This window comes from Stomoxys calcitrans, chromosome 2, assembly GCF_963082655.1.
Source record: "Stomoxys calcitrans chromosome 2, idStoCalc2.1, whole genome shotgun sequence".
Taxonomy (NCBI): domain Eukaryota; kingdom Metazoa; phylum Arthropoda; class Insecta; order Diptera; family Muscidae; genus Stomoxys; species Stomoxys calcitrans.
The window spans coordinates 221,734,795-221,761,465 of NC_081553.1; the positions used below are offsets into that span (position 1 = coordinate 221,734,795).

At 35.6% G+C, this 26,671-nt stretch overlaps 1 protein-coding gene and 1 non-coding gene across 7 annotated transcripts in view; one reads left to right on the forward strand and one right to left on the reverse strand.

Moving 5' to 3' along the window:
• The first annotated feature begins 1,532 nt into the window (after nt 1-1,532).
• On the forward strand, nt 1,533-1,639 carry LOC131995392 (U6 spliceosomal RNA). The gene has a single exon (XR_009397456.1). It is a non-coding gene; the product is annotated as a U6 spliceosomal RNA (small nuclear RNA).
• An 814-nt stretch (nt 1,640-2,453) lies between these two features.
• LOC106085887 (extended synaptotagmin-2) overlaps nt 2,454-26,671 on the reverse strand; it is a 69,928-nt gene continuing 45,710 nt past the window's right edge. For 3 of the 6 annotated variants that reach the window (XM_059362428.1, XM_059362427.1, XM_059362424.1), the window contains 9 exons: nt 21,259-21,748; nt 19,336-19,377; nt 18,714-19,265; nt 15,396-15,566; nt 14,388-14,476; nt 5,695-5,743; nt 5,015-5,620; nt 4,439-4,954; nt 2,454-2,599 (listed from right to left, as the gene is read on the reverse strand). In XM_059362428.1, coding sequence (XP_059218411.1) covers nt 2,513-2,599; nt 4,439-4,954; nt 5,015-5,620; nt 5,695-5,743; nt 14,388-14,476; nt 15,396-15,566; nt 18,714-19,265; nt 19,336-19,377; nt 21,259-21,594 — 2,448 coding nt within the window. In that variant the 5' untranslated portion in view covers nt 21,595-21,748 and the 3' untranslated portion in view covers nt 2,454-2,512. Of the gene's footprint in view, nt 2,600-4,438; nt 4,955-5,014; nt 5,621-5,694; nt 5,744-10,668; nt 10,755-14,387; nt 14,477-14,833; nt 14,920-15,395; nt 15,567-18,713; nt 19,266-19,335; nt 19,378-21,258; nt 21,749-21,928; nt 22,002-26,671 lie in introns of those variants that run through there. The other 3 variants (XM_059362429.1, XM_059362426.1, XM_059362425.1) reach the window with 3 other exon arrangements.

The window sequence follows — 26,671 nt, forward strand, 5'->3', positions numbered from 1 at the left end:
GCCGCCTCAGTGTACAACACACTGCTACAACAACAACCCGATGTTTGGAAGATGAACAGTGTGATGCCGTTACTACAACCTGGATAGGACACGAAAAAGGCGGAGTCATACAGACCGATCTCCCTTCTCTCATCAGTAGCCAAGACGCATGAGGGACTATTCCTCCCGATCCTTCCGTTGGACAATTTCTATTCGCCAAGCATCAACATGCATTTCGAAGTCTGCATAAGACTACAACTGCTTTACATGCCACCACCGTACACAAAAGTAGAAACAACGTTCTCAAGTCCCTTGTCGGCAGTACTTGGTGTGCTGACAAAGAAACCTTTGACTAAGCACCTAATGCTTCTGGATATTGTGGCTAGACAAATTGCTGCGACCACTGATGTGAGGGAGCTTACTATTTGGTGATGTGGTGGCTACAGACACTGTGTTATCATAGAAGATATCTGTATCCGTTCACAATTGGCAGACTAATTTGCATTAATTTGTTCAATCCCACTGTGTGTCATTTGTTTCACTGCCATCTCAATTCCATGGCAGCATCTTCCCCCTTTTTTCCGGTATCCCGTCAATTCAGCACAGCTGAAGAATTATTTGGCCATGAAATTACTACCCCAACGCTAATCTTCGCCCCTTAATGAATTCAAAGGAACGGTGTTGGTTTCATTGTAGCTCTCCGATGGGGATGATTCCATCAAAATACTAGAGAAACCGATAATTGATCTTTTCTTGTTGTCTGGAAGGATACAATGTTTACATTTTTCAAGCTATTCCAATTAATTTCGCAAATTTTGCACTTACCTTTGAATTTAGAACAACCGAATTTATTTGGCTTCTTACAACTTCATTTGGCGAGTTTTCTGTACCTGAACACCGGCTGCTGCCTTGAATCTTCTTTAAAAGTAAATAAAAATTAAACAAAATGAATAATTACTAATAAACAATATTTTTATTTTTTACTTATCTCTGCCTCTTTGATCCATTATGGTGTTAGCTTTTGTATTTTCATGTAAGAGCTGCTTTTCATAAAACAGCTGACCTTTATAAAACATCTGTTCAAAGTTGCAAATTTCTGTTGGCAAAAGAAGTCCCCAGTAGAAATATTGCAGGTTCTCTATTTTCAAACTGTTAAAATTTGCTCTCTCTCGTGCTCTGTTCTGCTGGCAAATAAAATAAGCGAACGTCTTCCATTAAAAATTTGTGCAAATACAAAAAATTGTATGTCCGCAATTGCTTGGTTTGATCTTGTTGAGTGAATCCTGGTTGATACGATATGTCTCATTGAAAAAATCGTACAATTAATCGTTGCAACAGTTAATTGAAATTTCATTTCTGAACCAGCCCTATATTAAACCCCATGGTTGTATTTGTTTAGCTTTATATTTTTAAAATACTGGTTAATTGGTTGCAGTTTTTAGTACTTATCATAGACACAAACCTTAAATAAGGGTGTTATTCAATGTATTTCATTCACATATGGGTTTTTGTTAAAATTTACAAACAAATAGAAAGTTAAGCCTTGTACATTTGTTCTTGCTTCGGCAGAACATATACTAAAATTGGAACGATACAGAGAAGATTAGCATGGCCCCTGCGCAAGGATGACACGCAAAATCGTGAAGCGTTCCACATTTTTTTGTGAAATTTTTACAATGAAAATTACAATTTTTTAAGAAAGAAAAGTATACTGCAATTGTACAAATACAATTATACCAAAGAGAAAACAGTTGTGTGCGTAAATGTGTGTTGCGTGGTGGCCGGCGGTGGATGTGAGTTTGGATTATTTGTCTGCTTGTTGTATTTGCAAACAAAAAGCTGTTGCTACACAACACCTTGAAACGCAGTAGAGGATAAGAGGTAATGTACAGTCAAGTGAAGATACCCATATACGAGCAAACTTACTTTCGGCGTAAACAAGAATATTCTCAAGACTTTATTATTCGTTTTTAGAGTCATTAGAAATTCAATTAGTTCGAAAATATTTACTTTTAGACTAAGTTGCTTTTGTTGAAATAGGGTAAGATATTTTTTGGGAGGTGTTTAAAGATAGGCCATGCGGGAAAAATTTGACTATCGGTTTATTTATTAAAAATGGAGCCCCAATTATATTCCAATCACTGTGTAAACCCACCAAACATTCATTAAGAAACGGGGTTTTCAATAAAATAAGATTTGTGTTTTATTATTTTTTTGTTTAATTTATTTATATAAATATTGATGAGATTTTTTTATTAAACATAATTAAATTTGTTTTACAAACACAATTTATATATATGTAGAGAGATTACAATGATCCATATAACAATACATAAAAAATGTATACAAAAGAATTGGTTTTTGTTTTAAATTCTACAAACGAAAAATATAGAATTTGTGCTTCTTAAAAAATTTCTAAAGATTATCAAAATAGGTATATGAGAGCACTACGCGTGTTTGATCGTTGAAGTTTATTTTCTTTTCATTTTGAACTGAAGTAGAACTCAAAATTCTAGGCTATGTTCTTTAACTCTTAATCGTGTTTCATTTCTGGTTGTAAATCATACCAGGAATTAATGCCATTTCCAGAGACTTCAGGATCGGTAAGGGGAATTTTAAGCTAAAGGAAAGAGAAGAGAAAGGAAATAAAGAAAATATTGTAAAAAATTGAGTTCTTAGTTTTGCAAAAACTAACAAAGTTACAATTTGTTTTAAGATAAACTAGAGTGTAGACTTTTAGGAAGGAGTTACAAGCATTTTAAGTTACTTAAAAGAAATTTCTTACGTTATCTCAAATATTAATGCAATTTTTTAGGAATGGAAGAAATAAAAGTTAAAAACTTTATAAAAAAAAGTTATTATAAAAAATATAAAGGCAGGAAAATAAGATAAATGTGGATAAAATTCCACTTGTTTGCTACGGAGTGATACCCTTAGTACACTATGGTCTAGCAAGTAATCGTTGAGTGGAGCGGAAGTATTTTTATTTCGCTCATCAATAAGATATCTCATACCTACGATAGTTACAATTCCAGTGGAGTGGCCGATCTAAAAACCAGGAGTAGGTTCAGAATGGAGCTGGCACTCTATCGATATTCGTAACATTTTATATTTTTAATTATAAATATCGATACTATCGTTAATTTTCCATCATCTATATTTCAAACGAAAATATGAAATAAAAGCATGCTAAGTTCGTCCGGGCCGAATCTTATATACCCTCCACCATAGATCGTATTTGTCGAGTTTTATTCCCGATATCTCTTTTCAGGCAAACAAAGGACAATGGAAAGAATTGATTTATATTGGAGCTATATCAAGTAATGGTCCGATTCGGACCATAATTGAATTGAATGTTGGAGACCATAGTAGAAGTCATTGTGTAAAATTTCAACCAATTCGTGTAAGAATTACGCCCTTTAGGGACTCAAGAAGTAAAATAGAGAGATTGGGCTAAAGACCGATTCGAACCATATTTGACACGTATGTTGAAGGTCATGAGAGAAGCCGTTGTACAAAATTTCAGTAATAATTATGCCCTCTAGAGGCTCCAGAAGTCAAGATCCCAGATCGGTTTATATGGCAGCTATATCAGGTTATGCATGGATTTGAACCATATTTGATACAGTTATTAGAAGTCATAATAAAACACATCATATCGAATTTCAACCAAATCGGATAAGAATTGCGCCCTCTAGTGGCTCAAGAAGTCGAGATTCGAGATCGGTTTATATGGCAGCTATATCATGTTATCGACCGATTTAAAGCATACTCAGCACAGTTGTTGGAAGTCATAACTTAACAAGTCGTGCAAATTTCAGCCTAATCGGATAGGAATTACGCCCTCTAGAGGCTCAAGAAGTCAAGACCCCAGATGGGTTTATATATCAGGTTATGGACTGATTTCAATCATACTCAACACAGTTTGTTGAAAGTCATAATAAAACTCCTCATGCTAAATTTCTACCAAATCGGGTAAGAATTGTGGCCTGGCTCAAGAAGTCAAGATCCAAGATTGGTTTATATGGCAGCTTTAAGAAGTATTTGTGCAAAATTTCAAGCGGCTAGCTTTACTCCTTTGAAAGTTAGCGTGCTTTCGACAGACAGACAGACGGACATGGCTAGATCGACTTAAAATGTCACGACGATCAAGAATATATATATACTTTATGGGGACTCAGATGAATATTTCGAAGAGTTACAAAGAGAATGACGTAATGGGTATACACCCATCCTATGGTGGAGGGTATAATCAAGAGTTCGATTTATATGGAAGCTATATCAATGTACAGACCGAAAGATTCAATATGAGAGGCCAGCGGACCCTATTTTAAGGCAATGTCACAATCAATGCATTGTTAATCAGGCTGCTACCAAAACTCACGCTAAGAAATTTGTGCCCATACTAATCTTCCTTCCCTATTAACTCAACTCAACTATTCCCCTTAACAATACTTACCATACCAATTATGGGACTTCCAAAGAATCCCTTTTGCGTGCACACAGTAACCTCCAATTCACTTTGCAACAGCTCAGCCGTTGACATCAAATACTCAAATGTGGCATCGTACACAGGATTGCAATTGTCCTTAATTACCACAGTCTTGCGTTTCGATTCTTTACTGCGGCCAGGCAGCAAATACAATTTGACATAAGGATCGGGAATATTGGAGGGATCACGCAGGGGTATATTCATAATTTTCTTAATGGTCACAAAAAGTTTTTGTCTTTGGGCCAAATAGTGAATATTTAGGAGAATGCGTCCAAGATTATGTTCTCCCGCCGAGTGCGAAAGATCGGGAACACGATGCGTTAGCATGGAGTCACCACCTACTAGGGAAGCATTAAAAGGATTGGGACTGCGTGGTGGTGGGGTAACCGATTGTAAATTTGTGGGGGTGGAGACCTTCAAACTAAGTTCCTCTTCGGCAACGGGAGTTTCGGCAGAAAGGCGACTAGATTGGGATTGCAAATCCTAAGAAAAGAAGAAGTTTTGATTATACTTTGGATATGTTACTTTGATATTCTCATCTACCTTTGGCGATGAGGGCTCCTGTATACTGGCTGTTTTACTTATCGATCTGGTAAGTTTATTATCTGCAGGCATTTCCACCGCATCTGGGTCTTCTATAGTATCCGCCTTTTTCAAGATGCGCAATGACAATGACATTATTAATTTTGATTCTGGTCCAGATTTTTGAATTTGGAAAGGTTGTGACATTATTTCCATATTCTCTTTACGCAATAGAGTGGCAATGACATAACCAAATTGACCAATTTCATTGCCTGTCTTCTGATCGAAAATCTTAATTTGCAAAGTGTCATTATCGGGATTGCCCACCAAAAAGGAGAAACCTTGTTCCCATACAGGGGAATTGTCACGCATGATCATGCCAGTCTGTTGTTTCTGTTTACCCACACTGCAGACCAGATAAGGATCAGGATTTGAGTTGGTGCGAGCCTGTTTGAGATTCTTGGCAGAGTCAATGAAGACTATGAGTAACGCCGAGCTCATAGAGGCTACTCTAAGCAACTGAGTTTCGGCCAAAGCAGCTTGAAGATCCAAAGGATTTGCTGTCAGTTTATACCATTGCAAGCGAACATGCAGCAAACCATGTTTGGCATTTTCCAAGGTAAGCCACTGAAAGAAAGGGTATGAGGAAAAGAGAAAGTATTAAAAAAATTAAATGTAGCGCTTAATGTTTTTAAACTCACCGTATCCACCACTCCTCGCTGTACAGCATTGATAATCTCTATGCTGGCCCTGTAAATATTGAAATAATCTTTAAAAACGCTCTCTTATCTCAATGGAACAAATTTTCTCACATTAAACAAAAGTAGAAAAAAGACTTCCAAAGAAATCAATAAAAACTAATTAAAATGTCTCTAATAAGAAAAAAAAAACTTATTAGTAAAGTTAGTTGTTGACAAGTAAAATAGTTAGAAATTTGTTGGTTAGAGGACTAACGATCAAAACATCGGAAAAATCTAGGGTTAGTTAAAAGTTTTGGTATTTAAAATAGAAATGACAAACACTAGCTATGGGTTTAATCTTTAAGAGCAGCTCTATCTACAATGGTAAAACTCTTACAATCGAGAGGGATACTATATACTACTATATATCTATAAAGATTATATATTTGGCTAAGGCTAATAGGTTTGGCAACGTACTACAAAAGCGGTTATTACTTATCCTACTAAACCTACCTAGACTACCTTATTTAGCACAACATTGGCTTCGTAAAGCATAAAATCAGCCAATTTTATGATACCAAGGCAAAAGGTACCGTCTCCAGATTTTATGCACATTAAACCAACAAGGATTTCTCATTCCAAATAATGCCCTAACAAAGGTAATTTACAAATCACTGCTTAAGTTATCTTACGATACATCTGCAGGCGTCAAGTGCGGATTAAAGTTCGAAAAAAAATCATGGAATGTGTTGGAGATTTTTTCAGTAAATGAGAGTGGCAAATTTTTCCACAACATCCGAAACAAAGTCTAGCGAATTATTGGTTTCCTTTAGGTTGAATATATGATTTACCTGCTGAAGACGCTTTGTACATCTACTCAAGATGTCTTATGTAGACTTCTAAGCGACATAATGAAATATTTAAGGCCAGACAATGAAAGTGATTAACTTCTGTCCTTTATCAACTGAATAATCCTTGAGGAGATACAAACATTCTAAGTTATTTTCGAAAAATGAAGGAGATACAAGCATTTTAAATTATTTTAGCAGAATGAAAAATATTGCAGTTGTTTTTCCAAAAAAAACATGGAATATAACTTAGATTTACTTTTATAGTAACGCTTAGTTAAGACTGATTCATTTGACGAATGTCTTGATTTAATGAAACTTCTATAGCTTTATAATTTATACATAATTAAGGGATACAAACATTTTTTTAGTTATTTTGTAAATTTGAAGGCTTATGCGAGAGAGCTATTAAGGTCCCCGCAGAAATTTGAATGCTTATAATAACGAGAAAACTATCCTGACACTTAATGAGGTATTCACCATAAAGTCTAATCGCCGCAATAAAAGGTCAGTAGCAGAAAATATGATCAACCGTCCTTAAGTTCTTCTAGACCCCAAAAACTCAGCAGAGTCTTCATTTTCCTTCACTTTCATTCTCTCCAGCGCGACGTTAAGAACATGGTACTTAAATGACCAGACAGTGGTCCGAGGTCTTGCTACCTCAACCCAAAAATTATTGTCATCATCCTCTCTGAAAAACTCGGTCATTGGGCCTTGACCACCTTGCAACCCATAACATAGGATACGCTTTATTTACGTAATCATCGTAGAAAGCATGTACACTATGGAAAGCACTCATGTGCGATCCATTCGCTAGCTCGTCAGCCGTCTCACTCTCAGTCACCCTATTGATAGCTCAGATCGCAGCAAAGCCTTTCCATGGTCCGATGATGCTCTTTGCATCTTTTTAACAATCTCGACCTCACATGACTCGACTGTCCACGTATATTGTGATCGGATATCCTCTCCTGCATCGAAATCGTTTCTAGGATCTTCCTGATAGCGAAGCCATACGCATAAAATACACTACAATCGTCCGTAAGCCCGCATGATTTACTAGTTTTTAGGAACTACCCTACCTTTAACCTGAACCCCCCTTAACCTGCACCCATTTGTGTATACAGAAGTCATACAGAAAGGCGGAAGCTAGCCGATTCAGTTTTAAGCTTAACATTCATCAGCAAACCAGCCTACCCATTCTCTGGCTACCCTTCATCATCGAGCATCGTTTCCACCTTTAAGGTGGATGTTGGTCCGATTCCCACATAAGGATGTTTGGTCTGACATAAGGCTTTAGAAAGCTGTGCCCCACGCAGAATGATCCACAAGGTAAATAATGGCGCTAACCTCAGATGGGCTCTCAGATGGGCGCGCAAATCTTTCGCTCCCCCATCATTTTGCGTGGGGAACAGCTGTCTTAAGCCTAACGCCAGATCTAATATCAATAGGTGCAAATTGGACCAACATCCAACTTATCTTCCATTGCGCCTGAGAATCTTGTCAACAACCAAGATCCTTTAGGCATTAAAACCTCTCACCAATTATGCTTCACATGCTACAGGCAGAGCATATCAGGATACAGCTTAAGCTAATCCAGATAGGTTTTGCATCCTATGTGCACATTTTTTCGCAGTTGCCTTACGGCCTATCGCGCAATTTTCATTTAAGGCTTCTGTTATTGTAAATTTTGATGGTTCGTTGGACCAAATCAAAGACTCACTTTAATGTTTCCGTCCATTATTATACCACAGGAACATAAAAAGGAAGACGTCTCTTACTTCCTACCGATGAAGCATCCAGATCGCTTTAGAGAGCCCAACAACTTGTGAATGTCATATTACGTCAGACAAATTTTTAAAGAAAATAGAGCCTAGAGTGGAACGCTTTCTGACTGCCAGTGCAGGACACACGCACAGTAAATGTTCTGTAGTTTCTTCTTCCTCGACGTCCTCACAGCTTCCTTAAAAGTCGTTAGTTGCAACCCTTAGTCTATCAGCTTGTTTTCCAATAAGACATTGACTTGTCATGACGGACACAATGACTGAGACGCCTGTTCTAGCCAGCGACAGCAAAGCGGTAGACATCTACAAATCTAGATTAATCCACGTGCCCATCTATCATTCGTTGCCCCTCGAACCTGATCCTGAAGACTTAGCATATGTGTCGCTAGAGGCATATCCACAGATTTCAGTTCTTCTGGAATGTGTAAGGCAGTTCCGAGAAAAAATATCTCTGTGGCCCGGTACCGAGAACTGGTTAATTTTGACCTGTTCAGCCATCTACTTTGATTCTATTTTCAGACTGGTAATTTTCTCTACCAGGTTTCAACCAGTTTATTCGCCTTGACCGAGCTGTTCACAGCATTTTCGGTAGCTTCCCCATTTTTGGGAATGCTATTGGGAATATGTACTCATGTCCGAGAAATGTTATGTTGGAGGAGATTATTTAGCGATTCCAAGCATTTTATTACTCATTGCGGACTGGCTTCCATGATTACAAGCCCTTAAGCGATGCCACATAAATTCAGAGTTTGTAGGCTAAAAGATTCTTCCCAGAATTTTGTTCGCGGTTATCGCTGTGTTCGGAGAAAGACAGCACTAATTTTCGGCTGGTTTTACGAAAGCTAGTTCTAAGAAGTAGACAACCAATCGCTTTCCCGATCCTAATAGAGATTTCATTGTCCTCAAACACTATAGCGGACGACAAAACATTACTGCTTTTGTATTCAGATTAAAAATTCTAAAACGAATTGGAGTGTAAAAGGTTCTCTCTTTACATTTCAGAGTTCCTTTAATAGAAATTCGCGTCTTTTTTTTAATTAATCGTGGGGATACATACATTTTAAGTCAAGATTCATTACACTTGCGGTATTAAGGATGTACAAGCATTTTAAGTTGTTCTCGGCGAAGTTGAAGCGAATATAGTTGTTCCTAACTATAATGGAGTAGAACTAAGATATTTCCAGATTTGATCAAAAGTAAAGGATAATTTTGGGTAGAAAGGACAAGTCTAGTTTTCTAGGTATAAATCTAGTTTTTACATATCCGTTAGGTCAAATATAACTTGTTTTTCTGAGTTTGTTTTTGAGCGTTGCATTGAATATTGCAACTCCGCAAACAAATCTCACAAAAGCAATGAGTACAAGTGAAGGCCGAAACAGAATGAACGCGTTGAGCTTTGTTTTGGAGCGTTGCGTTGAAAGATGCAACTCTGCAAACAAATCCTACAAAAGTAACTAGCAAAAGTTAAAGAATTTAAAATTTTTGCGACTGAAATCATTCTGCGTAGCCATTAGTGAAGTTATGTTTAAGGCGTCAAAGTTAAAAATAGTTTAACATTTGCACGTTGGTTTTTTACGGAGTGTGTTGCATTGTTCAAGCTTAACACTCATCAGCACACTGCAAATAAATCGCACAAAAGCAACGGGCAAGAGTTAAAGAATTTTCAACTTTTACGAATGAAATCGAGTATCATTCGATGTTAACATACGTGAAGTAGAGTTTTTTGGCTTCAAAGTTATAAGTTGTTTAACTTTTGTGCGTTGCTTTTTACATTTGTGTGTAGAGTTGCATTTTTCATCGCAACGCTCAAAAATCTTTAAATAATCAGGCGTCGCTCCGTGTAGCCATACGTGACGCTGTGTTTTTAGGCGTCAAAGCTCAAAATTATTTGACATTTGTGTGTAGAGTTGAATTTTTCAACGCAACGCTCAAAAAACAAAATTTCTATTTCGGCATTTAAAGTACGTTGTATGTAAAAAATCATCTAATATTCGAATCCCTTGATCTTTTTATCCCCGACTTGATTCCTAAAACGATGGTACTGAATACATATGTATATTTATAGAGAGATAACGAGAGTTTTGTCCAATAATTGACTCATTTACTGTAATGTGAGTCAAGTCTACAGCATTTGAAACCTCTAAGTACATGCAGCTTACAAGAGTAAAAGAAACAGAAAAGATCGATACAGCATTACAATACTAAACTAATTGAAATATAATTTGGAAAGAAAACAAACTACAACTAAAAAAGGTATACACAAGAAAACACTCTGCTAACTCGCAAGGGGCCAGCTTTTTTTTTAAGAAATACTATTCTTGATTTATAGAAAAAAGTAGAGAGAAAAAGACAAACAAAGCCTTCACCTTCCCAGGGATTCATCATCACCGGTACGATCCCAATCATATAAACGGTAAGTAATGACAGTATGTTGTGTAACTTCCACTGCAGCCTTTAACAAAAAATTAAGTGATTGTTTTTTTTTTTTTGGAAATTGAATTTTGTTATTTGAATGGAATTTAGAGAGGGAGAGAAAGAAAGAAGGGAATACAGACGCAAGAAGAGGTAAAGAGAAAAAAATGGGGAAGACATATAATTTTGAACACAGATTCATTCAAAACATTTAAAAGGAAACTAAAAGGTGCAAGAGATTCACAGCAAAGACCAATTCTGGGAAAACAAATATCAATTTCGAAGGGCAATCGTTGAGTAAATAGCAATAAGCCAAAACTTGGTTTAAGGGATGCAATGTGCGTTAAGGACATGCTTTTTTATGTGTGCTAGACAGAGCATAACAAGACGAATAAAACAGCCATTTTTTGCTAAACCAATAAAATATCGTGGGGAAAGAGATTGTGTCGTCAAGAGATTGAGAAGGCGATAAACATAAATGCGAAAAACAGTGATCGCCTGCAAAAAATCATAAACAATTTATTTTTAGCCTAACAAGTTTTGCATACAGAGAACAAAATTGTCCAAGGTCGACTTTTATATCCCTAATTATTTATTTCGTAGTGAATTACCGGGGTAGATACAAGCATTTTAAGTTATATAAAAAGTTTACATTAAATGTTTAATTTGGCCTAGATTTACTTTAGCCGCTGCTGATGAATTAAAGGCGGAGTTACAAGCTTTTTAAGTTATTTAAGAAGTTTACACTAAATATTAAATTTTACCAAGAATTTACTTTGGTCCCTACCAGACTGTTTAAGACCTCTAATGGGAGTAACGATGAATTAAAGAGGGAGATACAAGCATTTTAAGTTATTCTAAACGTTTAAATAAAAATTAAAATTTGACAGAGAATTTATTTCGCACTCTGTCTTACTATTAAAAGTCCACAGTATGAGTAACTTGGTGCCCTAAATTAAAATCTAGGGGGTAAGGTGTGGGGTTATATTTCCAACAGTATGATGTGTTAAAAAGATTTTCAGCATCATCAATTGAATAAAACCTTCGTGTGTGTATGAGCAAATTGGAATTATGGCTAGTTCTAGCTTGGTTATGGCTATTGGGAGGCATGTATTCACCCGGTCTCAAGAACATTATTTGGTCTAACTTGTGGCGAGGTCTTATCATTACGCACACTATGGTAAGAAAAGCTTTGGGGAGCTTCGCACCACCAGTAGCTAATGGAATATTGCCGTATTGAAGACAGCTGGCAAGGATAATGTACATACCCAAACCCGGCACGGCAAGTTATGTGGCACTAAGGCGGTAGAGGTCTATAATATTATACCTTTCTACTTAAAACTATGGAACGTATTGGGGACACCATGATAGAATGTAGAACACTTGGAAAATTGCTCAGATACAAGCAGCATGCCTACGTCTAATGCAGGTCTGACGTCCTCCAGTCATTCAGAGGACTTTTATGTATCGGCGTATCTAATGAGAATAATGAGAAGTTAACTGCACGACATGGTGATGATCTATAACTCTCAAGATGGAACAAGTGAATATGAGGTCTCATCAGGGGTGACGCTGGGCTCCATACTTAGAGCGGATCCCAGGAATGCCAGTTATGATTGGATATCCCTTCATGGTAGGATATTCTGACGACACCGGTGCAGAATCAGCAAGCGGGAGACGTAGTTGTTAGTTCCAACAAGAAAAATATCCCAGAGGAAGTGGATACGCCCATAGACGAAATACTGGTTGTTGTTGTTGTAGCAGTGTGTTGAACACTGAGAAGGCAGTCCTTGCCGATGAAGGACTTCATCGGGTCAATTCGGTACGTATAACCGGCTGCCAGGGGATTGACGAAATACTGGTGAATACTAAAAGATTTGTAAAATATCCGATTGGATACAAAGCTGACCTTACTTCAAAATAATTGGGTATGACAGGAAATTTTTTCCACTAGGTGTTAGAAATTGACAAAATCAAAGCGCTTGTTAATCTATTTTGAGTTCGTCTACAGGAACAAAGCTGAACTATGAAGACCTACTCTGGTATTCAACAAAAAAGGCCGAGAGAATAACGGTTTAGTTTCGGTTCAAGTGTCAGTCTGCCATCAGAATGACGTCCATTGTGATATCGCAGGAACATGAGCAGGAAGATGGCTTTTAATTCCTACCGTTGCACCATCCAGATCGCTTTAAGAATCCATTTATAATTTCCGCCGCTGCGTCCAGGTCCAGGTGTATCTTCTTCCTGCGGAGTACTTGTTGGGCGTAACTCATCAGCATCTACCAGTTCCTCTCGTTCTCCATCATCTTATTTTCCCAGGCCAAATGTCACCAATCGCTGTTTCCAGATTCCTGCGTCTTTCGACCCAGAACTCGCAATGGAAGAAGGTGTGGTTTACATTGTCTGCAAATTGCAGCACCACATAAATGCATGCATCTGATCGGAAAACATGCTGACAGACTGAAGGTTGCAAACTATCGATAATAGCAAAATTAACTTTGCCAATAGTATCGGTCTGAAAAATATCAATCGATATTCAGACAAAAACAAAATATCGATAGTGCCATCGACATTTTTCCAGTTCTACTGCTGTGTGCCCTCACTGGAAGTCAGAAGGAGTGGAACTCCTTCCTTTCTTTGATAACTTGTCTGATTTAGTGCATGTGAGTGTTAGGTTGAAAGACGCAGGAATCTGGAAACAGCGATTGATGACATTTCGATCGGGACAATAGTCCAAACGATGTTGGAGGACGAGAGGAACTGGTAGATAATGATTAGAGGTGTCAAGGAAGTACTACGCAGGAAAAAGATGAACCTATGCGCAGCGACGGAGAGTAAGAATGCGGAGGTCTGTACGCAGACATAATGAAAAAGATATCGAAAATCATCAGATATGGGGTTAAACTTGAAGTAGGGCGAAAGCAGCTCCGAGATAGAATTTATCCTCCAGGGTGACACAGTGAATTTTTAGCCAGTACTGTTGAGACTAACAGGAAATGGCGATTTGCTATGTTTCGCAAACGGAAATAGTCCAGACGATGTTGATAAATGAGATAAACTGGGAGGTTATCATAAATACGCGTAACAAATACTTCCCAGGAAGAAGATGGAACTGGACGAAGCTAGTGTATCTAAGCACAATATGTGCTCCAAGTAGTTGCGAGTATAGGTAATTTGACGTTGTCGGCTAGACATCGGAGCATTTCCTGTGTCATTGCCGGACTTTTGCGGCCTACAGATACCGAACGAAATTTACGCCTATTATTTATATATTCTGATTTGCTTTTTTTACATTTTGGGGATATACAAACATTTTAAGTTTTTTTTTCTTTTTGCACCATTATTTATATATATTTTTTAAATTTTATATAGTTTATTAAGATTAAAAAAAAATTATTTTTTTTATTTATTTTAATTTCTAACCAATTTTTGACGATCACCGCTTTATTCTCTAGCAAAGGGCGTTGAGGTTAAACGGAGACATGTATACACATATATAAAGACACAATCAGTGTATTGGTATTTGGTATTTAGTGTAACAGTAAGTGTAGTTAAGTGCTTGAGTGCAAAAAGAGACATGCAGGGCTGCCAATATTTCATTGGCTCAAATACAGCATTTAGCAAACATATGTTAGAACACTCTTGGCTAGACATGCTTAAGGTTATACACAACCTGCCCAAAGAATCATCCTCTTGTGGACCTTGATCATAATCCCACAAATTAAAAAAGACCTCCTGGCCTACGGGTGCGTATATAACATCCTATAAAGATTTTGTTCAATTTGGTAAATTTTAATGAAAATTACATCGGCCTTATGCATTTTTTTTTCTTGACACAATTGAACACAGCCGCTTTTCGATGTGTTTAGTAAGCAGAGGTTTTAATATACATGCTGGGCAGCAAATTTTTATTTCTCAAACTACTCACTTCAATTTATGGATTTATTACAAAAAATATATATATATATATATATATGCTTGCAAATTTGTTACAATATTTACTGAGACATTTTCATTATATGTACGATTTCCGATCTTATAGAATTTGGCTTATGAATTTCTTTAATTTTTAAGGTTTCTTGTTAATGTTTTTGTTCTTCATTTAAATTTTGAACTTACCTTCCCAGAGGCTCGTCTTTGCCCGTTTCGTCAGCATCGAATAATTGAAATTCAACAAATTGACCCAGTTCAACAAATATTTGAGCCTTTTCTCAGGATTTTGTAAAATTTTGTGTGTAATTTTGGTAAAAATTTTGTTTGAAAATTATATTTTTTGGTTTTTTAATAAAGTGGAATAGATTTTTGGTTTTCGATAGTTTGATAGAAAAAAAACAATTTTATGCAATAATTGTTATTAGAGTAGTGAGTGGTGTATGCATTTGAGAAAAAGGAAATAACATTAAAAAAAAGAACAATAACAAAAAAAAATTAACAAATAAAACTCAAAATAGATGGTGAAGCATGCAAAGCATATTTCCATAGAAACAAGAATTTTGAAAATTTGCAAAAACATGGTGCTAAAAGTTGTAGAGCAAATAATTTTTTTCATTTATATTATGTAGAAAAATAAAATTGGTTAGAAAGGAAGAGATTTTTGTTTGCCAATTTTCAAACGAAATGTTTTTTTTTTTTTTTGCAATAGATCATTGGATAGTTTGGTTTATGCAAAACATTATCTTACCTCACACCAAAAGTCCCATTTGGGATTGACATTGTTATCGATAATTTGTGTTTTGAATTCCTGAGAGCCCACATTAATGATGGCATAGGGATCCGATTTACCTTTGCCCAACATGCTGATATCCTTTTTCATCAAGTCCTTGGCCTCCACCACATGGATGCGTAAAACACCCTGTAAAAAAAAAAGATGACAGAAATATTGTTTAAAATAAATTTCGTTTAACTGAACTTCTTGCGGATAAAAAGTTTTCATAATTTAAGTATAATTACTAGCGGCGTCGCATGGGAAACAACTAAGGATTTTGTAAGTAGCGCGGAATTCCCAACTTAGATTTTCTTTTTCGTGGTTACTTTTCAGTATTTTTGGCGCACAACAAGCCGATTACTGGCTTAGGTGTATGTCCATAGTGGCATGGGGCGGATTAATATTAAAGTCAATGGGCCTTAGAATCCCATTTAAGTCTGCCTTTCAAAAAAAAATTAATTAAAATTAATTAAATTATATTTACAAAACATATAATAGATTTGGAATAGGTTAATTTGACAGCATTCCCTTATAGAACTGTCAAGTAAACCTATTTTAAGACTTCATTGTATTTGTAAATAAAAGCGAAAATGTATACTTTTCGATAACACAAAAATAATATTATAAATTTTGAACGAATGAACGAATTAAGAGACAAATGTATATGAAGACTGCGCCGATATATTGTTGACAACTTAAAAAAATTATGAAACCTTCGATAACCGAAAAATGTTGTCGATAACTAAAAATTATCGATGACAAAAAATTATAAAAATTAGATAGATACCGATAGCAGAAACTTTTTAATAGACTCTAACAGAAAGTTATCGATAACTGAAAATTATTTACAAATACGAATAGTCAAAATGCAGTGTGCTTAATATGATCTTTAAGAATATTATCCAAAAAAATTTATCTTCCTTAAGCCTAGTACTAACTTCATTCGTACGAAAATTGTCTATTAGTAGGTTGCTAACTATGCCGCATTCCATTGGAGGACATAATACAACGAAAAGGCATACAAAGCCGCACAACAAAAGCAACTACGTTGAAACAGAGTTGCTCGTGACTCAGTTCGTGAGCAATTAATGAAAGCGAAATTTACGTTAACACATTAATATACCGCTAGGAGTTTGCTAAAAACACTCAGGATGACTTCTAAGGAATATTTTTTACATTTTTACGTAGTGCGTTTTTTTTTTATAGTGCGTTTTGACAATGGTTCGGGCGGATGGTCGAAGTCAGTACTAGGCTTAAATCAAAAATGTACTAAATATTTTTCGATAACGCAAAATTGAATAATTAATGGCAATACAAATAGGAGAATGATTTTATTGATAAATAAGACATACAAATATTTAAAGAACTTAAAAATTTTTAATATTTTTGATAAAAGAAAAATATCGATAGCAAAAAGTTATAGATATCTGAAAATTATCGACAGCAATGATATCGATAGCTGAAAGTTATCAATGACAATTAAATGCTTATATAAGAAAACTGTCAATGGGAGATAAAAGAAAGTAATCGACAAGTGAAAACTATACATACGAGAAAATTATCGATAACAGTGAATTTTTAACATAAAATTATCGATATTTGAATATTATAGACAACATCAACTTATCTGTAACCGATATGTGATTGATAAATGATATGATATATACCAGAAAATGACACAAAATAGGTAGATACCGATAGTTGAGGCTTATTAATAGATGATAACAGAAAGCTATCGATAACTGAAAATTCTTTGCAAAAGAAAACTATTGATATTCATAAGAATGTCTAAAATGTAGTTTGCTTAAGACGCGTTTTCAGAACGTTATTCAAAAAGTTTATAAACTTAATCTCCTTAAACCATGTATATAATATTTTTTGATAAAAAAATTGAAAAGATTTTTGAAAGGATTAATAGTAATAAGAATAGGAGAATGATTTTATGCATAAAAAAGGCAAATATTTGAAGAACTTCTCTTTTTATTTTTAATTTTCGATAACAGAAAAATATCTATGATAAAAATTTATCCATAACTGAAAATTATCGATAACAAGATATCGATAACCTAAGTTTATCAAGAATAGGCAAATACTGATATAGAAAATGATCGATAATAGTGAATTTTTATTAGAAAATTATCGATAGCAGAAAATTATTATTAATTAATAAGATAACATCAATCTATCGGTAACACAAGTTTATTGATAACTAAAAATTATCGAGAACAGATAATTAAAAAAAAAAAGATACCGAAACAGGCTTATAATAGACGATAAAGGAAAGTTATCGATAACTGAAAATTATTTGCTAGAAAAAAGTATTATTCATATTCAAAATGCAGTGTGCTTAAGATGGAAGCGCTTTAAGAACATATATTTAATCTCCTTAAACCAAAAAGTAATTTTTTGATAACAAAAAATTACTGAACAAATTTTTGAAAGAATTAATAACAATACAAGTAGGAGAATGATTTGATCGATAAATAAGAAACACACATATTTGAAGAACACAATTTTGTTCGAATTTTCGGATAACAGAAAACTATCGATAGCAAACAAGTTATCGATAATGTAAAACTATGGATACCATAATTTCGATATCCGAATGTAATCAAGAACAGGCAATAACTTATACAGGAAACCTATTTTATCCGTTAGTGAAAATTATTGATAAGAGATAAATTATCGATAACAGCAAAATTTTAATAGAAATTTATTGATAGCTGAAAATGATGATAAGCAGACATTTAACTTAACTGAAAATTATTGATAGCTAGATATCGATAACCGTTAACGTTATAATAAGCTTAATGATAATATAACTTTTTCGGCAAAAGAAAATATTGAATTAGGCTAAAGGTGAAAGTTTCCGATAGCTGAGTTGGTATCGAGTACGGATTACATGTGGCGTTTAATGTCAGCGACATTTATCATATACATATGTAGCCATGTAAATTTTCTTTACTTAATACGTGCAGCTTTAATCCACTCATCGGATTCGATAATAACAAAGAGATCTGTTGATCATAGAACTTAAATTTGAATCGGGCTACACTATCTGATAAGAGAAATGTATCCCCGCTATTCCTTAATAAAATGTCCTTGAAGGATATGTATTTTTCTTTTTTTGGTAAATAATTTTTGATAACAATATTTTATCGTACTTGAAAAAGAAAAATTATCGATAAAAAAAAATTTTGTTTTTGTTGAAAAAATTCATAAAATCCCCTTTTTGCAAAAAGTTTCAGATTAGTTCCAGCATACATTCAACTTTTGCTTTCGCCTTTTACTTACCTCCGGCTCTGGCATTTTCAATGCTGTTGCTGGCACCTCCTCACTCAACGTTATTGGCAATTTATGAGGCAATACCATAATATTACCAATTTGTTCCACAATAATTCTTCGCAACAAATCACTTAGACCGGGCATATCCATAAAATCGATAGCGCCAACCAGATTAAAATCGATATTGGGATTATTCAAAAAGAAGATTTGTAAGCCACCAATTAAAGGCATACTACGAATCAAAGGCTTCATAACCACTCGTATCCAGCCGTGGATTTGGAAATCTTTAATGCCACCCTTTATGCTGCCCAGATAGAAGTTGATATCACAGTCACTGGCGTAGAAAAGATCCAGATCCATGATAATCTCATTACGGCCTATATTCTGGGTGTAGACTTTGACACCGCCAATGCGTGGTGGTATAGTGCCCAGAATAATGCGATCAAAACGAAAGCCATTCATTTTATAATTGGCCAGAGATTCGGCAACGGCAGGTTCAATGGTTGTCTTGACTAGAGAGCGGGCATAGTGATTGGCATTGGGCCATAACTGTTTGAGAATCTGCAAGAGGGGAAATGACACATGAAATTAGAAAAAAAAATATTTAAAAAATCTGGTCGTAGAGACTTACCTTGTTGACCCATTCACATCTTTCAACATCTGGAAAATAGACCTGAAAAATAAAAAAAATTAAACATTTAATTCATACATTGATTTTTAATTGTAAAATTTCTTATTAATATTGAACGCATTAATATTAGTACTATACAAAGCAAAATACATGTTAACGGCTGGTATCGCATGAAATCGATAACTATGCATGAACTCGATACACTGAAATTCTGGCTAGCACATCTGACTAGGACTGGATATATAGAAGAAAATTCACGGCCTTGCTCCCACGCTAAAATTTTCAACTCAATTCGATTCACTTTACTAATAATCTCAAAGTCAATTTGTGTGGGATAGGTATCGTTAACATTTGATAGGTTCGGTTTTGTCTAAGTGCCAGTCTGCCATCACTAATACGATATTGTTCAGGTGTTGCTCTGCGGCACGCCTTTCTGACTGGGATTTAAAATGTAAGCCCCTTATTATTGGCCTTCACCTTGAATGGTCAAATTTACATTACTAAGAATTAGTTTTTATCGATTCGATATTTTCTTATATCGAATATTGTTGTAACGACTGCTATCGAAAACATGTGATAATTGCACATTGCACCTAATTTTATAGCAAATGTTTTTTCCATATTTTCTTTCATCGTTAGGCAATATTATGAGCCTTATCGTTATATATATCTATCGATAACATGCGATAACAGTCAATTTAAAGCATATCTAGAAAGAACTATTTCTTATCGATTCCAATAATATCGATCGATATTTATTTGCATCGCACATTGATGTGTCGACTACTATCGATAACATACAATACAATTCGATAAAAGCCATATTTATTTAAAATATTATTATTAAGTAGCCATTTTTTTTGTCGATTCGAAATTTCGATAACAATGGATTAAAGGCATATTTATTATGAAATTTTACTTAGCAAACATTCTTACAGTCCATTCGATATTTTGTTAGATATATAGTTGCAAAGATTGTTCTCGATAACATACGATTATAGTCGATAAATGCTAAATTACACTTAATTGTATTACGAAATTGTGCTTTATAATAATCTATTATGGATACTATATTTTCTTTGCTTGAATAGAGATTCGATGTTTTGTTTTGTAGACTATACACGAGTATGTATCGACTGGCATGTATAACAGTCGACTATAGGCAAATTTTAAAAGGAACCTCAAGCGATTACAAATCTTAAAAGGAAAAGAGTAGGAAAATATAGGCAAAACCATTTTTTGCGAAAACCGGAACAGGTCTGTTATAGTTATATCAACTGCTATTGAAAACACTCGATAACAGTCGATAATAGACATATTACACAAAATTTTATTGAGAAAGTTTACCGTATAATAAATTGCTATCGAAGCGATTATTCTTTCACAGAATATCGATATATATATCGTCTTTCGAGTTTATCGCCATTTATTAAGCTATCGATAACATGTCAATTATTAGCATATTTATAGAGAAATGTTGCGAAATTTTATTAAGAAATATTGTCATATAAAATTTTTTTTTGAAAACCATATTTCCTTTGGAATATTTATGGTTTTATTGAAAGTAATAGTAAATCAAATGGCAGCCCTCATTATTTGAGCTTCAACGGGTCTTTTACACACCGAAAATTGCGATTTTGACGATTTTTTCCCCAATTTGACGATTTTCATTGATATGTGAGAAGTCTGCCCTTGTTCCTTAATGGAATGTTCATGGGAAAACCAAATATAAATGCTTTGTTTCATCGATAATTAACAAATTGCTCAACAATTTATTATTATCGAAACGATTTTTCGAAAAATCGATAAAGGTTTAGAAATTGATACAAGTTTCAATTTATGGTATTGGTATTAAGCGATTTCCGATTATCGATTTTTTTTAGTTTTTAACCATTGAATTTTTAAAATTGAATCAATTCTTACCCATGCTGGCAATTCATCTATTCTCGCCAAAATCACCTCCTTTTCAGAGGCCAAAGCCGATGCCTTGGCAATATCTCTTTTATGTTCGGTGGTTTTGCGAAAACGATCACAGGCAACCGACAATATAACAGGGGCTATCAGCCATGCCACTGACCAGCCCATATAGCCCACCATATATATAGAACCCACTATGGCCACTTTCTTGGCTACCGTATACATGACAGCAAAAATGCTTTCCTCAGCTGTTGAGGGTTTGGCCACAACATTGTCAGCACCAGCTGCTGCTGCTGCAGTTAAGTCTTTATTTTCTCCCGAACCTGGTGTTGTAGCTGCCATATTGGTAGCCTCAAGCTTACGTTGCTCCTCCAGGGCTTCCTCTTCTTCGTAATTGGGATCGGGTTGAATTTCTTGCAGTTCAGCCAAGGGAGTTGACTGCAACAACGGCTTAGATTCGCTGCTATCTGAGGGTAATTCTTCAAAATCGAAATCACTGCAATGAAAAACAAAATACAATAATACAGTGAAAAGGAGTTGAAGGAATGATGGAACAAGAAAAGCAAGAAATTTGTTTATCAAAATTTTGATTTTTTTTTTTTCGTGTAAATAGCTTTTATATTGCACAATAATAATTTTTCTTAAATTAGCATTTTGTCAAAGTTTTATCGCTAACCGCACTAAAATTTCTAACACCACAGAACGTTTGCTGTAGAATAATGGGATGGTCGGTTGAATGGATGTATGAATGTTTGAAGAATGAATCACATTTATTAGTTAGCACTAGGCCGCTAATAGTACCTCAACTGCTCAACTGTAAGCAGCAACATTTGTAATATTGAAGAGTTGCTTTTTAAAATAAATTATTGTTGTGCTAGCCATAAGCAAATGTTAAGTACAATTTTTTTTAAATATTTGCACTTTTGTAGATAGTTAGCCAGTAATGCATTCCAATATGGGGAGCCATGATAAAACTTTTCTATTTAGAAAATTGCATAAACTTTCAAGTGGGGAAAAATATGATGGAAAACAAAGAGATTGGAGAACATTTTGTATACAAACTCTAAAAATATACACAAATTGAACAAAAAAGAATGCAATCATGGAAAATAGGATAGGACGAAGGATGAGCGAAGCAGTTGTATGTTTTTAGGAAATCTTGTATTCCCTGTGGACTAGAAATTTTATCGAAAATTGAAACGAACTTTGATTTCTATAGAAAACTAGCTGAAAAGGGCCCGCTCCGCAGCGCCTTCTTGTATTTTATGTGGAACATCATTTTAATATTTATTTTCGATAATTAAAGAGCTTTTAGTGAAATGCCTTACTACGAAAATAGTATATGTATATCGCTTGACTAACAGTAAAACAATATAAATGCCTTTATCTGAATCCCATATCATCTCTATTGGTCTATGGAGTCGCTTGGAGGGTTTTGGGTCATTTAAGTATTGGATGTTAGATGTACTCCATTCTTAAAAAACTTTATTTGAGCTCGATATTTCCATGGGTTTTTTATGAGTGGGAAGGCAACGGGGTGGTGGTTGGTGGGTTTAGGGGGTGGTGTGGACGCCATCGTGGTCCCGAAATATGTATGTCCGATTTAGGGGTGTTTTTGGGGGTGAGGTGATCGCCAAGACACTTAGCCCTGAAGAAATATCAGCATCGTGCTCTACTCTCAAATACCATTTATTCTTCTCCGTATTGCCATTGGTTTAAGGGGAGTTTATGGGATGAGGCATCCCCCAAACACTTGGCCTCAAAATTGGTCATCAAATTCGTTTTCTAATCTCAAAAACTTTTCCTTTGAACCAACATTGCCATGGTATGTAAATTTTTACTCTTTGAGGGGTGTACCGTGCCACAAATACATAGTCCCACATTTGGAGATCCGATTCGATTTGTACTCCTAAATACCTTTATTTGAGCTCCATATTGCAATGGTCAGTAAATACTTGCTGTTTTGGGGTATTTTGGGGATGCGGTAGAAACCCAGGAAATTGGTCCCTAATGTGGGTATCAATTTCGTACACTACTCCCCAATACCCCACATTAACATGGTCGGTAAATATGTCCGATTTAGGGGTGTTTTTGGAGGTGGGGTGGTGGCCCAAACACTTAGCCTTGAAATTATACCTACTTCTTGCTCTACTCTCAAATATCTTTTATTTGAACCCCATATTGCCATTGGCCTCAAAATTGGGTAAAAATTACGTTAGTTAATCTCAAATACCTTTCATTGAAACCCCTTTGCAAAAGTCACGTCCTATTTAGGGATTGTTATAGGGACGAGACGTCTCTTAGACAGTTGGTCACGAACGTTGATATCAGATTCGTGGTCTATTCCCAAATACCTTTCATTTAAGCCCCATATTTCTATAGTCGGTAAACATGACCGGTTTGGGGAATGGAACGGCAACTTAGTGATTTGGCCTTGAAAATATACATCAGATTCGTGTTTTACTCTAGAATACCTCCATACGTCCCATGGTCAGCAAATACGTCCTATTTGTGTGGATTTATGGGGGTGGGGTGGCCGTATAGACACCTTTTCCCAAATACTGATATCAAATTCGTACATTACTCTGAAACACCTTTCGTTCGAGCCCCATATTGCTATCGTCGCAAATTGGTCCTCTTTGGGAGTGTTTTTGGGAGGGGCGGCCCCCCAAACACTTGGGCCCACATTCGAATATCAAATTTATTTTCTGCACTCAAATACCTTTTATTTAAGCCCCATATTGCCATGGCCAGTATATAAGTCCTGTTTGGGGAAGGGGTGGACCCCCAGAAAGTTGGTCCCACATTTGGATATCATACTCGTATTCTACTCGTAAATACCTTCGTTTGAGTCCCATATTGCTATGGTCGGTAAATATGTCCGATTAAGGGAGGTTTTGGGGGTTGGGGTGTCCCATATTGTCGTGATTGGTCTAAATATATATTTGGTTGGTTTTGGGGGTGGGGCGGCCCTCCAGGTACCCCATTTGGAATTTGGATACAAAATTTTTGTTTTTAGGTTACTATAACAGAGCACACACTTAATTCACACCACCCATCTCCGAGATCTGGCTTTTCTGAAAATTAGGGTAAGGGGGAGGGTTCGGCCCCCCTTCAGAAATCAAAAAATGTAGTACCCTATTATCATCACGAGATCATTATGCACCATCTGTGAAAATTTCAAAAAAATCGGTTCAGCCGTTTTTGAGTCTATAAGAGGGTATACTAATTTCCGTTTGTAACACCTCGAAATATGCGTCCAAGACCACATAAATACATATATTCTTGATCGTCTTGACATTTTAATTCGATCTATCCATGTCCGTCCGCCTGTCCCTCCGTTTGTCCGTCCGTCTGTCTGTCGAAAGTACGCTAACTTTCGGAGGAGTAAAGCTAGACGCTTGAAATTTTGCACAAATATATCTTATTAGTGCAGGTCGGATGAGATTGTAAATGGGCCAATTCGGTCAACGTTTTCATATAGCTCCCATATAAACCGATCTTGGGTCTTGACTTCTTGAACCTCTTGAGAGCGCAATTCTCGTTCAATTTGACTGAAATTTTGCACATGGTGTTTTGGTATCAGCTGTCATATAAACCGATCTGGGGTCTTGACTTCTTGAGCTTCTAGAGGGCGCAATTCCTATCCGATTTGTCTGAAACTTTGCACGACTTGTTTCGCTAGGTCTCCCAACAACTGTGCGAAGTATGGCTCAAATCGGTACATAACCTGATATAGTTGCCGTATAAACCGATCTTGAATCTTGATCCTCTTGAGGGCGCAATTCTCGTCCGATTTGACTGAAATTTTCCACGTGGCGTTTTGGTATCACTTCCAACTAAGTACGGTTCGAATTGGTTCATAACCTGATATAGCTGTCATACAAACTGATCATGGGTCTTGATTTCTTCAGCTCTTATCCGATTTGGCTGCAATTTTCCGCGTGGTGTTTTGGTATCATACCGGTTCAATAGGTACATAGCCTGATATAGCTGCCATATAAACCGATCTTGAATTTTGAGTTCTTGAGCCACTAGAGGGCGGAATTCTTATCCGATATGGCTGAAATTTTGCACGTGGTATTCTGATATCACTTCCAAATGCTGTGCTAAGTATAGGTTGTCATATAAGCCGATCTTGGGTCTCGACTTCTTGAGCTTCTAGAGAGCGCAATTCTTATCCGATTTGGTTTCCAACAACTGTGTTAAGTATAGTCAAAATCGGTTGATAACTTGATATAGCTGCCATATAAATCGAACTTGGGTCTTGACTTCTTGAGCTTCTAGGGAGCGCAATTCTTATCTGATTTGGCTGAAATTTTGTACATAATGTTGAGGAATGACTTCTAACAACTGTGCTAAATATGGTCTAAATCGGTCCATAACCTGATATAGCTGCCATATAAACCGATCTACCGATTAGACTTCTTGATCTTCTAGAGGACGCAATTCTTATTCATTTTGGTTGAAATTTTGCACACTTTTTTTTGGTATGACTTCCAACAACTGTGTTAAGTATAGTCAAAATCGGTTGATAACTTGCTATAGCTGCCATATAAATCGAACTTGGGTCTTGACTTCTTGAGCTTTTAGAGGGTACAATTCTTATCTGATTTGGCTGAAATTTTGTACAAAATGTTGAGGAATGACTTCCAACATCTGCGCTAAGTATGCTCTAAATCGGTCCATAACCTGATATAGCTGCCATATAAACCGATCTACCGATTAGACTTCTTGAGCCTTTAGAGGACGCAATTCTTATTCAATTTGGTTGAAATTTTGCACACTTTGTTTTGGTATGACTTCCAACAAATGTGCCAAGTATAGGCCAAATCGGTTGATAACCCGATATAGCTGCCATATAAACCGATCTCCCAATTTGTCACTCTGATGCACTGGAGGGAGCAATTTTTACTCGATTTGCCGGAAATTTGGGAGGTGGTAGTTTTCTATGATTTCTAACAGCCATGACAATAACTTGATGTAGCTCATACACACATATATATATATTGAAAAAGTCATTGAAAGAACTTGACAAATGCGATCCATGGTGGAGGGTATAAAACGCTTTTACTTATTTAAATTTTTTTTTTTACATTTCAAAAACACGCCTGTTATACACAACACTTCTTGCGCAAATATGTATGCGCAAATATGTATGAGTTAAAAAGATTTATTTTTAATATTATGAAGCTTTCAAGGAATTGTTTTTTTTTTTTTTTTTTTTTTTTTTTTGAATATACAAACAACTTTTTACGCCGATATTTATAAAAAAATGCAACAAAATATATAAACGAGTGGGTAACATATATGAAATTACATTAAAAATGTAGTGGGGGTCAGATGAAAGGGGGGTCAAGTATATGTTTTATTATCAATTTTGAATATATATTGGGTTGCCCAGAAAGTAATTGCTAAT